The sequence below is a fragment of the Mastigoproctus giganteus genome, chromosome 6 (genome assembly GCF_048544385.1).
Source record: "Mastigoproctus giganteus isolate SK-2022 chromosome 6, ASM4854438v1, whole genome shotgun sequence".
Lineage (NCBI taxonomy): Eukaryota > Metazoa > Arthropoda > Arachnida > Uropygi > Thelyphonidae > Mastigoproctus > Mastigoproctus giganteus.
This window is the reverse complement of record NC_143580.1, coordinates 80,523,425-80,537,327: the sequence shown is the minus strand read 5'-3', so window position 1 is coordinate 80,537,327 and position 13,903 is coordinate 80,523,425. Positions and strand designations below refer to the sequence as shown.

Here is a 13,903-nt window from a genome sequence, read left to right as displayed (position 1 = left end):
AACTAACAGGTCTGTAATTATCTGTGTCTCCCTTTGTCCTCCTTTGTGAATTGGTCACATTTGCACATCTCCAGTTCATGAGTACCTCCCGAGTCCAGGGAAGCTCTCAAAATTATGGCCAAGGGTTTGCTTACTTCCTTTGCCACCTCCTTTAATATAACTGGATAGATTCCAACCACCACAGGTGCCTTTCTTATGTTTATCTTCAACAATTTCTCCTCCACTTTACTCTCAGTTATTACAAGATTATTTAGCTTACTGCCAGAGCTGAATATACCTCTGGCATTACCCTCCCTGAATAACTCTGCATGTGTGAATGTCGATGTAAAATATTCATTTAGTTTGTTAACTACCTGAGCAGGATCATCAGCAGTTGAACCATCAATATCAAGTGGACCAATCTGATTCATCCCCTTCCTTCTAGAGTTTACATAAATGAAGAACTCTTTGCTGTTTTTCTTTGCATCCTTTGCCAAAGATTTCTCGTAATCTGCCTTCGCCTGCCTAACCTCCTTTGTAACTTGGTTACAGACCAGCTTATATCTATCATAGGCTACTGTGTCACATGTTAATTTATATGTATCCCATGCATTTTTCTTCTCTGTCACATGTCTAATTAGTTCATCTGACATCCATTTAGGCCTAAATCTTGAACAATATTTCTTTGTTGGTATGAAAAGCCTAGTAGCTTCCAAGATTAATTCTTTAAATGCTTCCAATTTTAAATTTGCTGTTGGTAACATCATCAGTTGGTTCCACCCTATAGAATTTAAATACTGTCTCAGACCACCATAGGCAAAGGCTTCAGTTTTGCACAGTGCAGCATCTGGAGACTAGGCACATGCAAGGTGATTTGATTGAGGTATTTAAGGGTTTGAATGGATTGAGCAAGCTCAATGCTAATGAGATTCTTCCTCTTGCTCAGACAAAGGGGGAGGCATAAATTCAAATCAAAGAAGGATGGTTGCAGAATAGATGTGTAGAAGTTTGCCTTTAGTCGGGGGGGATTGATTTCTGGAACAACACATGTGTTGTTGGGGGATTTGATAGCTTAAATAAATTCAAAGAAGAAATAAACTTTTTTTTTTTTTTTTTTTGGGGGGAGGTGATGCTGTATAAGCTTGCTTTTTTTTTGCATAATTTGCTACTACTCATATCAATACATATACATCATTCATTAAGATTGTGTTCAGTGCCTAGTTTGTTCAGAAGACAACTAATGTCTTTACAGAAATATATTTAACCTTCTGTAATGAAATATTTTTAAAACACTTCATGACATTTTTCAATTAACTGCAATTTTAGTTCCTGCTTCAGCAACTACCACAGTTGTAACCTAGATCAGATGATTTGCTTGCACTTTACCATAAACTAAGTCACTCAAACTCTTCTGGCTTAATTAAGTGCAGCACATTATAATTAGTAGGCCAAATCTGTTGAAGTGGAGAGGTCAGGAATATCTGCAACACAAGAATGCATGCTACATTCATCCATGATTATAGGGATCTGATGTCAGCAGGTCTTTGTTATGTGGAACAGGCCTTATTGTAGATGACATGTCAGGATATTTGAAGCTGTACTTGCTTTCCTTGACATCCCTGATATTTTTGTCATGCAGAAAATGCAATTGATGTGGATGCATAGTTCTTGCCACACCATAGGAAGAGCAAAGGCATACTTTTAATTCTATTTAGTCATGTCATTAGGTTTGATGATGTGATCACCAATATCACAACAAAAGTACAAAGAATATGCACATTAAGTTAGACTAAATTTTCTTCCTGAGCTTTTGTTGTAAACTGTCCACAGACATAGCAGAATTTGCCAGGGTGATTCAGACACTTCCTTTGTTTCTGCCCAAACATTTCATGCAATACAATGCTAAGCAAAACACAGAAGAAACAAATAATATGCAATAGATACACAGATAAACTGTATATGTACTTGCACTACAATTGTCTTTCTATTGCTGAAAGAGAGAGACAGGGGATAGACCGACAAGGTTGACCCTTCCCAACATTACTGTCATCTATGAGTACATGCGAAAAATCATTTGCATGCTGGTAATACAACAGATCATTGTCTTATCTCCTTCTCTAAATTGTAGTGAGATGTACATATTACAGATAAACACAAAAAGCTGTGTAAGTATAAATTGTGATATGATGTGAACTTTTAAGAATTATATTTGAAATCATACATAAAAATTGAAATCTAACAGCTGGTATATTAGTGGTGGTAAAAAGCCATATTGACCAGTGTAATCAACACAAAAATTGCATATTATACAAGAATTAAACAAAACAATTTTAATTATAATATTAGTTAAATTAATTAAATTAACTCAGGCTTAATGTCCAAGTCTGCAGACGACACGAAGGCCAGCAGAGTTGTTAATAACACTAATGACAGTACGCTGCCGCAACAGGATCTAGAAAAGTTGAACAGATGGGCTGAGAGGTTGCAAATGAAGTTTATCATTGGCACATGTAAAGTACTGCATATGGAAAGCAGTAACCCAGAGTAACGTATCAACTGGGTGATACTATACTGACAGTGGTAGAGTTTTTTTTTTTTTTTTTTTTGGTAGTTATTGGCGCATCGGCTTCTGTGGCCATAGTGCACCTCCCAAGGTTTTTTTGCAGTACTCTGATCCAAGCCCGAGGCGGGATTCGAACCCGCGACCTTTGGGTTGCCAGGCAGGTGCTTTACCCACCCGGCTAGCCCGGTCAGCTGGTAGAGAGTGAAAAGGACCTGGGTTCAATTGTGCAGGAAGATATAAAGTTTTCTGAGCAGTGCAGACGGTCTGCAAAAGTAGCTCATGGCATCATGTCAATGATATACAGGAATTTTCTACCAGGGATAAGGAGGTGATTATCTCCTTGTAAAAGGCAATGGTCAGGCCACACCTTGAGTACTGTGTACAGATCTGGAGGTCTCATTTTAAGAAGGATGTAGAGCTGTTAAAATGAGTACAGAGAAGGGCAACAAGATTAGTGAATGGAACAAAGGGTTGCTTTTACGAAGAAAGGCTTAAGTTTTGCAAATTACAGTGTCTGGAGACTAGGCACCTGCGAGGTGATCTGATTGAGGTGTATAAAGACTTGAATGGTTCGAGCATGCTCGATGCTGATGGGATTCTTCGTCTTGCTCAGAATAATTGCCTGAGAGGGCATAAATTCAAATTGAGGAAAGACAGTTGTAGGATAGATGGTTGGAAGTTTGCCTTTAGCCAGCAGATTGTTGATTGCTGGAACAAATTTACATCTGTTGTTGTAGAAGTTTTTTTTTTCTTTTTTTTTTTGGCTGATGCTGCATAAGCTTGATTTCTTGCATCATATGTCTTTGCTAATACTAAATTAAAAAAAAAAAAAAGTAGTTACCAGAGTATCCAAAGTCTGCTTTTATTTAAAAATCTACAGACTTAAAGATAATTGATTAAGACAATAAAAATGAGTATGTTTTTAAACATATAAACTTAGCTAGTTGGAATTTTACTTTGCCTCCATTCAATGCCTATGTCCAAGACTACATTTGCCATACCCTAGTTACACACTAGCTTCCACCCTAATATGGCCATAGTAGTGGCATTGCAATGACACTGTCATCAAAATATGATAAATGATGACATTTTCATAAAAAATGTCACCATTTACCAATTTGTGATATAATATGCAAAATACTAACCTGGAAAGAGTATTTATATGCACAGTCATCTGCAGTTCTTGCAAGAGAGTCGCTTTTCCTTGCAGGACATTCTAAAAGATGGGGATATTCCAAGGACAAATAATAATCAATCCAGGTACCTTAATTCTAAGAAGACCATTCTTGGATATAGAAATGTTTGGAATCATTAACATACCTCACCCCTCTTATGTATATTATTATTATCATTAAAGCTCAAATATTTCTATGTATCATGCTTTGCATGATACAAAAAACTCAACTTGGCTGTGATGTTGGCCACTCAGTGGAAACATGGCATCATGGTTAGCAACTTTCAAAGAGTCCTACAGTATGTGAAGCACTATGCTTACAGAACGCAGCATTAGTTGAATTCAATGGTTCGAATACAGACTGAAATGGTTTTATTGAGTATAGTGCAAACAGAAATTTTTTTATAATTATTTCAAAACATTAACAACTACAACGTATATTAACTCAGAAATGTTCATCTTTAGGTATTTTTAAACATACCTCTATACTCTGTTATCAAAATTTTTTCCCTTTTCTATATATACATAGAATAATACAAATTCAAAGCAAACGTGGAGGAGGGCGAGGAACTCCTTGAGGAAAGAATGAGTGTTGGTTGCAGCATCCAAGTCCAAGCAGTTGATGATGATGCCAGATATAGAAATTTCAGAAAAAAATATTAAAACATAACAGCACTATATCAGTTGCTATTGCAGTAGGTATGAACAGTTTTAAGAGAGTATCCACAGGGAGAGTCTGTGGGAAATAATGGGTTTTGGAATAAATCAGAGGAATTTGTTTTGTATGACAAAAATACATGAAAGAAGAGAAGACTGATAAAAAAAATGACATTGGGCAGATTTACACACCAATTTTTCCCATCATTATATGACATGTTACATACTACTTCTTCTTCTTCTTCTTCTTGGTCCTTAGCTGGCAGCTGGGGGAGGCGGTTGGCCACGCAACCAGTATGCTGCTGTAGGTGCCGCAGGGTTTCGGACTTGCTCTGTGATGTTCTTCCATACTTTACGATCCACGGCGTCAATCCTGGCCTGGTTAAGGTCGAGACGTCGGCTCTTCAGGTCATTTTCCACTTGCTTGGCCCACGTTTTCCTAGGCGCAGTCCGCTGGATGGTCCATTGGGTGGGTCGTTGTCTCCAAAGGAGTGTGGATGGTATTCTGTTCGTGCCCATTCTACATATGTGGCCAAACCATCTAAGCCTTCGCTTCTGGATTTGGTCGGCAATGGTTGGTTGCTGTTGGCATCTGGTGCAGATGGTATCATTAGTGATGCGGTCACGAAGTGAGATGCCCAAAATCTGCCGCAGGCATCGCATTCTACGTCAAGTTTGTTTAAATCTAGCTTGAGACAAATCCATGTTTCTGATCCGTAAAGGAGAATGGGCAGGATCAAAGTCCGGAAGAGTCGGATTTTAGTCTTTGAGGAAATGTTGGTCCTCTTCCACAGACACCATTTGAGCGAGGTGAATGCAGTGGCCGCCTGTCCAATTCTGCTGTGGATTTCCATGGTGGATGCAACTTTCTTCTCCTGGACCAGCGACCCAAGGTATTTAAAGTCCTACACTTGCTCGATCTGGACGCCTTCGAGATAGATGGTGGCTTGCAACCCATCTGTTGTCAGGGCCTTTGTCTTATCAGCACTGATCTTCAAACCGTATGGCCGGGCAATGTGGGCAATGTCGTAGAGGATGTCCGTGGCTTCAGAGTCATTACCAGCAAAGATAGCACTATCATCGGCAAACATCAGGTCAGTCACATAGTGATCCTTGTCATATTGTATGCCCCGTCTGTTTCTGAATGCTTGCCTCATAATGGCGTCGACCACGATGTTGAAAAGCAACGGGGAGGCTACATCCCCTTGGCGGACTCCAGTTTGGATGGTAAATTCCTCAGATAAATCGTTCTGGATGCGCACCTGGCTGGTTAAACCGCTGTATGCAGTTTGGAGGGGTGTGATGACTTTTCGAGGTACATGTTCGACCTCTAGTAGTTTCCATAAGGGAGGCCGATGGACACAGTCACAAGCAGACTTAAAGTCAATGAAAACAATGACGGTTCCCTGTCCACACCGGATCCTCTCCTCCATCAGCTGATGGATGGCAAAGATTTGATCACAGCGTCTAAATCCCGCCTGTTCTTCTCGACTGGTTTGCTCGCGATGTTTTTGCAGCCTTGACTGGATGATCTTCATAAAGACCTTTCCGATGATGGAAAGGAGGCTGATGCCACGGTAGTTCTTGCAATCCCGGTTATCACCTTTCTTGTGGATCGGTACGATAATGGCTTTCCTCCATGTTAGGGGAATTTGTTCAGTGCACCAGATGGTTTTGAGGAGTGAGTGTAGTCGGCGAAGCAGTACATCTCCCCCAGCTTTGATCGCTTCTGTGGTGACTTGGTCCACTCCTGGTGCCCTGCCATTCTTTAGGGATTGTATGGCTGCTTTCACTTCTTCTACTGTAGGTTCAACATCGACCATGGAGACTTCAGGGGGATCAATCGATAGTGCGGCTTCTGGCGGTCCCTGAGTACGTTACACTAGTATGTTACATACTAGTTTTATTATATAGTATCGGTGTAAATACACCATAGTTAACCCATATATTTGAACTACGTATGTAGCGTAGAGGCACCGTTTTAATTGTATCTCATAATGTGGTTGCCTTCACAATGAGATAGCTACTTCAAATAGCTACTTGCATTACTTCAAATAAATAACGCTTCTCTAGTAGAGAAGACTACTGTTATTTATTTTCAGCGGTACCACCACCCAGACATTCGTTTCAAAGCTGTGTGGCTTCATCATCAGTGAGCGGGCAGGTACCCAGGTAATATAACAAGCCATCACAGTTGCGAAGTTATATCCACATTATGAGAGATGCCAAAAGAGTGTGGTGGTAATGTATTTGAAAAATTATGAGATACAATTAAAACGATGCCCTCTATGCTACACACGTAGTTCAAATATATGAGTTAACTATGGTGTATTTACACCAATACTATATAGTTAATTATCAAAACCCATAAGGATTATGCCCTGTGCATTTAATTTTCCAAATACTAGTTTTATATAATGTTCCCACACATGTTTTATATGTTGTTGTTTCCCATACATTTTTTTTAAATTTCAATAATTTAAGTTTCACAGAAACAAAATGTAATCAAGTCATTGAAAATAGTTTAATGCTAGCAAGGAAGTTAAACAAAACTTTCATCTAATATAATAAATAATGAACTTGAAATACTTACCTTGATAAGATGATATTACTGTATTGTTTCACAAAAGTTAACCAATCTAATGGAGGTTGCTCCACAAAATGCTGTTTATATTCATTGAGTACATATTCATCCCAAACACCATTTCCTTTCCCTGAAATGATCTAAAACAAAATTTGAGATTAAACGCAAGTTTTTTTATTCTCGAAAAAAATCTCAAATTTAGATTAGGTCAGGGCTTGACAAATCTGGGTGCCAAGTTGCCACTGCAACTAAGAAATCTAGCCTAACAACTAGAATTTTACAGGTCAATTACCATCATGAGGCTGAACTTCAAATTCTTCATTTGAAGTTCATTCGTCATCACCACGACTTTTGAAAAAGGTACAATAAGACTGACTCTTTTATATTTACACTGAACTACTGACAACATCCTGTACAGAGCAATTCTTGTTGGTTGAAGGAACATGAAGAATGATAATCCAACCAATCATATCCAGTTGTTATTAAAACAGTGTAAAGACTAAAGCTACACCTAGAAGCATTTTGCTTTGTTACAACTTTTTTCTTCCCCTAGATGAAGAAGCGAGGTGATCTGATAGAGGTGTATAAAGCCTTGAATGGTTTGAGCATGCTCAATGCTGATGGGATTCTTCCTCTCGCTCAGAATAATCACCTGAGAGGGCATAAATTCAAACTGAGGAAAGACAGATGTAGGATAGATGTGCGGAAATTTGCCTTTAGCCAGCAGGTGGTTGGTTGGTGGAACAGACTTCCATCCCTTGTCGTGGAAGTTGATAGCCTAAATAAGTTTAAGGCTCAGCTGGATAGGTATTTTGAACGAACAGAGGGGTGAAGTGGAAGTGGTTTCTTTTTTATTTTTTTTTAATTTTTCTTTTATTTTTATTATTTTTTTTTTTTTGGCTGATGCTGCATAAGCTTGCTTTCTTGCATCAAATGCCTCTACTAATGCTAATGCATGTTATTCAACCGATTTAAATTTGTAAAAGTGATAAAGTAAAAGTTGAATATTTGCAATATGAACCAAGAAACAGATGCCAAAACATTTGAATTTCATTGATAATGTAAAATAATAGGTATGGGGAGAGAAATTGTTTTCTGTCCCCATACAAACTATAATCTGGGCCAGCCATCAGAAACAACTGCAAAAGAGTATAACAAATAAATGGTACTTTGAAAGAGAAAACAAAGGTAGAGCACTACTTAAGCATTTGCATATTAAATAGAATTAACCCCAAGTCAAACCTTTTAGCCCCACTCCAATTTTCCTAATTTAATTTTTATCAGTTTCAGCGTTTTAATTAGTTTTTCTTCCCCTCCCCGTAATTTTCCTAATTCAGTTATAAATCAAGTTTCCCTATTAGGTTATGCATCGAAGGAGAAAGATTTTTTTTATTGGTCATAAAATTAGAATAAGAGTGAGGTCAGATCTGACCTTGCTTGGCAAAGTACATTGTGGATTATAAATTCTGTGGAATAAAACTGTGGTTTTTATTGCTTCTTAGGCTTCTTTATATAATCTGCTCATATTTATGGTTTCCTTAGAATGTTTAAATGCATCTTCTGTAATTGTTAGATGAACAATGTAATTGTTCATCTAACAATTACATTGTTCATACTTCTGTAATTGTTAGATGAACTGATGGGCAAAAGACATAAGAAAACTAAGTGAGGCCAAGCTCATAATAATCTACAATATATATGTTGAATTTTCTAATTACAACAGAGATGAAACTGAAATTTATCTCTACTGTTACTGAGATTGGAAAACACAAAAGAACACATAAACCATCCCAAATTTTTAAATTATCATTCTTTTCAAGCCGTTACTATTCACTACAACCACCTATTATTAACACATTACATTATATGAGGTATATAATATGTTGATAATCATTAACATACAGAATTTATGGGCTAGTGCCATTGCAGTGACAACAGAAACGCTAACCAATAATGTAATATATATACCGTATTATTCTGTTAAATATATGTGTTAGTTTATGGGGAAGATTATCATAAAAGATATTAGATAATTCTATGGAAAACACAAGTGAAGTGTGTTACACACACACACGATAATATAGAAAAAACAATATACAGGGAAAAATTTTTGTATATTATCCTTTATGTATATGTAACATATTTCACCCATGTGTTCTCCATAGATTTACCATTAGTGTTAGCATTAGTAGAGACATATGTTGCAAGAAAGCAAGCTGATACAGCATCAGCCAAAAAATAAATAAATAAAAAACTGCACTTCCCATTTCACCTAACCATTCACTCCAAACGTTTGCCCAGTTCTTCTTCGAATTTATTTAAGCTATCAACTTCCACAACAAAGGATAGAAGTCTGTTACATCAATCAACTACCCACTGGCTATAGGCAAACTTCAGCACGTCTATTCTACAACTGACTTTGCTCAATTTGAATTTATGCTACCTCAGATTCGTGATCTGAGCAAGAATCCCATCAGCCTTGAGCCTGCTAAAACCATTCAACACCTTATACACCTCAATCAGATAGCACTGCAGGTGGGCCTTGTCTCCAGATGCTACAATTTGCAGAACGTGAGCTTGTTTTGGTAAGAGCACCCACTTTGTTCCCCCACCAGTCTTGCTGCCCTTCTCTGTCCTCACTCTAGGAACTCTACATCCTTCCTAAAATGACACCTGCAGACCTGTACGCAGTACTCAAGGTGTGGTCTGACCATTGTCTTATACAAAAGGATAATCACCTCCTTTTCCCTGTTAGCAAAATTCCTGTATATCATTGACAATACTCCATGAGCTGCTCTGGCAGCCTGTCTGCACTGCTCAGAAAACTTCATATCTCACTGATAAAATTACTCTCAGGTCATTTTCATTCTCTACTACCCTGATGTCTCTCACAATAATCTTCCCCATAAACTAATATGTATATTTAACAAAATAATATGGGATATATCTTGGACTCAGGGGAGGTCCCCATAGACTGAAGATGTGCAAATGTATCACCAATTCACAAAGGGAATTCAAAAGATGACAAGTAACTATAGACCTGTTAGTTTAACTTGTGTTCTGAGGAAAATAATATAATCACTGGTTAAAGCATTGCAGGATCATCTAGACAAGACTGCAGTAATAGTTAAGACAGCATGGATTTGTTAAAGGGAGGTCTTGTCTGACCAATTTTATTGGATACTATGATGTGGTCACAAAGGAACTAAATGCCAAAAATAATTTTGATATCATATACAGGCATACCTCGGTTAACGTTACCTCTGATAACGAAGCTTCGATATAACGAAGTCCGCAATTTCAAGTCCCATTTAACATAAAAAAAATATATATATTCGAGTTTAATCACCTGAAATCTAAACAAACTGAAGAAATTACGGAAACCTTTTGGGCTTCTCGTGGTTGGTTCGAGAAATTTATAAAACGGGCCAGGATTCATAGTGTAAAATTAACAGGAGAAGCTGCAAATAAGTTTCCAGAAAAACTAAAGGAAATAATTGAACGTGAAAATTTTCCACCAAATTTGGTGTTCAGTGTTGACGAAAGCGGTTTGTTCTGGAAACGGCTACCAACAAAAAGCTTCATTTCTATTGAAGAAAAATCAGCTACTGGGTTCAAAGCAGCCAAAGACCGTTTAACGTTACTCTTTGGATCAAATGCCTCTGGCGATTATAAATTAAAATTGTTATTAGTTTACCATTCAGAAAATCCGAGGGCGTTAAAAGGTAACATAAAAATGAATTTACCTGTAATATGGAAAGCAAATAGAAAAGCGTGGGTTACCAAGGAGTTATTTACTGATTGGTTTGTTAACCACTTTTGTCCTGAAGTAAAACGGTATTGTCAAAAAAAACAACTTTGAAGAAAAAGCTCTTTTGTTGCTAGACAATGCTCCGGGACATCCTACTGATCTTAACACGTTGGACACATGCATTCCTGTCAAAGTTGTGTTTCTTCCAGCAAACACAACTTCCTTGATTCAACCATTGGATCAGGGAGTAACAGCATCATTTAAAGCTTATTATAATAATAAATTTAATAAATTTTCTGTTTATGCTCCGGGACGACCAAACAGTCAGAGGAGTTAACAAGATAGACAGAATACAAGAAACAGCACCGTATTCAGCAGTCACGGGCTTGAACCCCGGTCACTCAAGGCACGTGTACTTATGCACCCGCGCGCCTGACCACTAGGCTACGGCGGCCTTTATCTGCGTCGAACATTAAGCAATTTAACTGAACTAGAGGATAAAGAGGAAATGACAGTTAAAACTTTTTGGAAAAACTACACCATTAAAAACGCAATTGAAAACATTGATAGTTCTTGGAAAGAAGTCACTAAGAAATGCTTAAATGGAGTTTGGCGCAAAATATGGCCAGAAATTATACCAGAAGATGAAAATAACATCCAAGATATTAGAAATGAAGTTATCCAGATGGCTCAATCACTAGGTTTCGAAAATGTCGATGAAGAGGATGTTAGAAATTTATTGAATGCAGAAGATGATGGTTTTTCAGTGGAAGATTTAGAAAACCTTGTTAGCAACGAAGACAAAGATAATGAAGACGAAGTTAAAGAAGTTCCTGCCGAAAAAGTGTTAACAACCAAAGATTTAAAAAGGTGCTTAAATGACATTGAAAACGTTTCAAATTTTTTTAGTGAAAATGATCCTGATTTAGGAAGAAGTTTTATTGTTAAGCAATCAGTGTTAAATGCAATAACTCCGTATAGGCAATTGTTAAATGAAAGAGAAAAAGAGCATAAGCAATCAACTTGAGACTCATATTTTAAAATGTGATTTCACTTTGTATGTAAGTTGACTGTTTATTTAATAAAACTTTTCTTTGTTCGAAAAAAAAAGCTTTTCATTTTCTTTACGTAGGAACGTATCCCTATTCTAGCCATAGTATTTTTACCTCTGAAAACGAAGTTTCGCTTAACGAAGTAATTTCGTGGAACGCATCCTATTCGTTATTCGAGGTATGCCTGTACTTAGATTTCAGGAAAGCTTTTTATACTGTTGCACATGGAAGACTGTACAAATTGGAGAGATATGGCATTAAGGGTAATTTGCTACAATGGATAAAGGGATGGTTGAATGGGAGATGACAGAGAGTGGTAATCAATGGACACTGCTCTTCGGGGACAAATGTTATTAATGGAGTTTCCCAGGGTTCGCTGTTGGGACCATTGTTATTTTGTATGTTTATCAACGATATTGATGAAGGTATATCACGTTTGATGTGTAAGTTAGCAGATGATAAAGGTTGACAGGGTTGTTAACAACAGTAAAGACAGTATGCTACTCCAGCTGGATCTAGATAAGTTGGGCAAATGGGCTGAGAAGTGGCAACTGAAATTTAATATTGACATATGCAAAGTACTGCATATGGGTAGCAATAACCGAAGAGAAGATTACCAACTGTGTGGTACTAGACTCAGGGAAGTGGAAAGTCAAAAAGACATGGCAGTAATTGTGCAGTCAAATATGAAGTTCGCTGAACAGTGCAGACAGGCTGCAAGGGCAGGTCATGGAGTCTTGTTAATGATATATAGGAATTTTTCTGGCAGGGACAGGGAGGTAATTATCCCATTATGCAAGGCAATAGTCAGGCCACACCTAGAATACTGTGTATAGGCCTGGAGGCTTCATTTTAGGAAGGATGTAGAGTTGTTAGAACAAGTACAAAGAAGGGTAACAAGATTGGTAAGGGAGAACAAAGGGATGCTCTTACCAAGAAAGGCTTAAGTTCTGCAAATTGCAGCACCTGGGGAGTAGGCACCTGCGAGGTGATCTGATTGAGGTGTATAAGGCCCTGAATGGGTTCACCAAGCTGAATGCTGTTGGGATCCTTCCTCTTGCTCAGATTTAGAACCTGAGAGGGCACAGTTTCAAATTGATGAAAGACAGTTGTAGAATAGATGTGCGGAAATTTGCCTTCAGCCAGCAGGTAGTTGATTGCTGGAACAGACTTCCATGTTTTGTTGTGGAAGTTTATAGCCTAAAGAAATTTAAGGGTAACCCGGATAGGCATTTGGAACGAATGGAGGGGTAAAAGGTTTTTTTTTTTTTTTTGGTTGATGCTGCATTAGGTAAAAAATGTGATTTATTAAATTATGTTCAATTACACCATTCGACTAATTGGTTATGTGGTTATAGTAATAATAATCACCATATGGCACAAGGAAGCCACAGGCTTTTGCTACATTGGCAAAAAAAAAAAAAAAAAAAAAAACACAAACCCCAAACAGATAGGAAAATATAAATTATACACTTCCCTCCTCACACAGGTAATTATCCAATTGGCCTTTGAATTTAGTCAAACTGTCAGCCTCAACTACCTGCGAGGGCAAATTATTATTAATAGCCATATGGTGCAAGGAAGCCTGTGACTTATGCTGCACCAGGGGGGGAAAAAAAAAATTCAAGTTACCCTGAGAGAGAGAGAGAGAGAGAGAGAGAGAGAGAGAGAGACAAAAGTAGAAGGGAATCACCAAGAAAGAGAAGAATGATGATTTTGTTCAGGAATCGACAACTTAACTAAAAGAAACCTTCCTATAATTCCTATAATCTAATCTAAACCTTAAATCCTGTAATTTGAATTTATGACCCCTAGTTCTGGAATTCATTATAACAGTAAGAATTCCCCTTCATTCATTTTACTAATCCCTCACAGAGCCTTATAAACCTCAATCAGGTCATTTCTGAGGTGCCTGGTTAACAAGCTCTGCTGCCCACATAATCAGTGTGTCTTTCCTCGTATGGCTGTCCTTCCGCCAATCTCACCATTTGAGTTACTCATCTTTGGACCCTTTTCAAGAAGCTCAATGTCTCTTTTTCACATGGGATCTCCAAACTTGAACACAGTATTCCAAATGTGGTCTTACACAAAATAGCAGAAGTGCTGTGGCTCAGGAGGAGAACCGAAGTGGGAGATTCTCCAA

The 13,903-nt window shown here is 37.8% G+C and overlaps 1 protein-coding gene across 1 annotated transcript in view; it reads right to left on the bottom strand.

Annotated features, from left to right (window-relative positions):
• Window positions 1–13,903, bottom strand: part of LOC150084433 (uncharacterized) — a 242,229-nt gene that overhangs the window by 22,122 nt on the left and 206,204 nt on the right. The window contains exon 9 of the mRNA XM_090376229.1: window positions 6,967–7,097. Within this exon, the coding sequence (XP_090232355.1) occupies window positions 6,967–7,097 (131 nt within the window). The remainder of the gene's footprint in view (window positions 1–6,966; window positions 7,098–13,903) is intronic.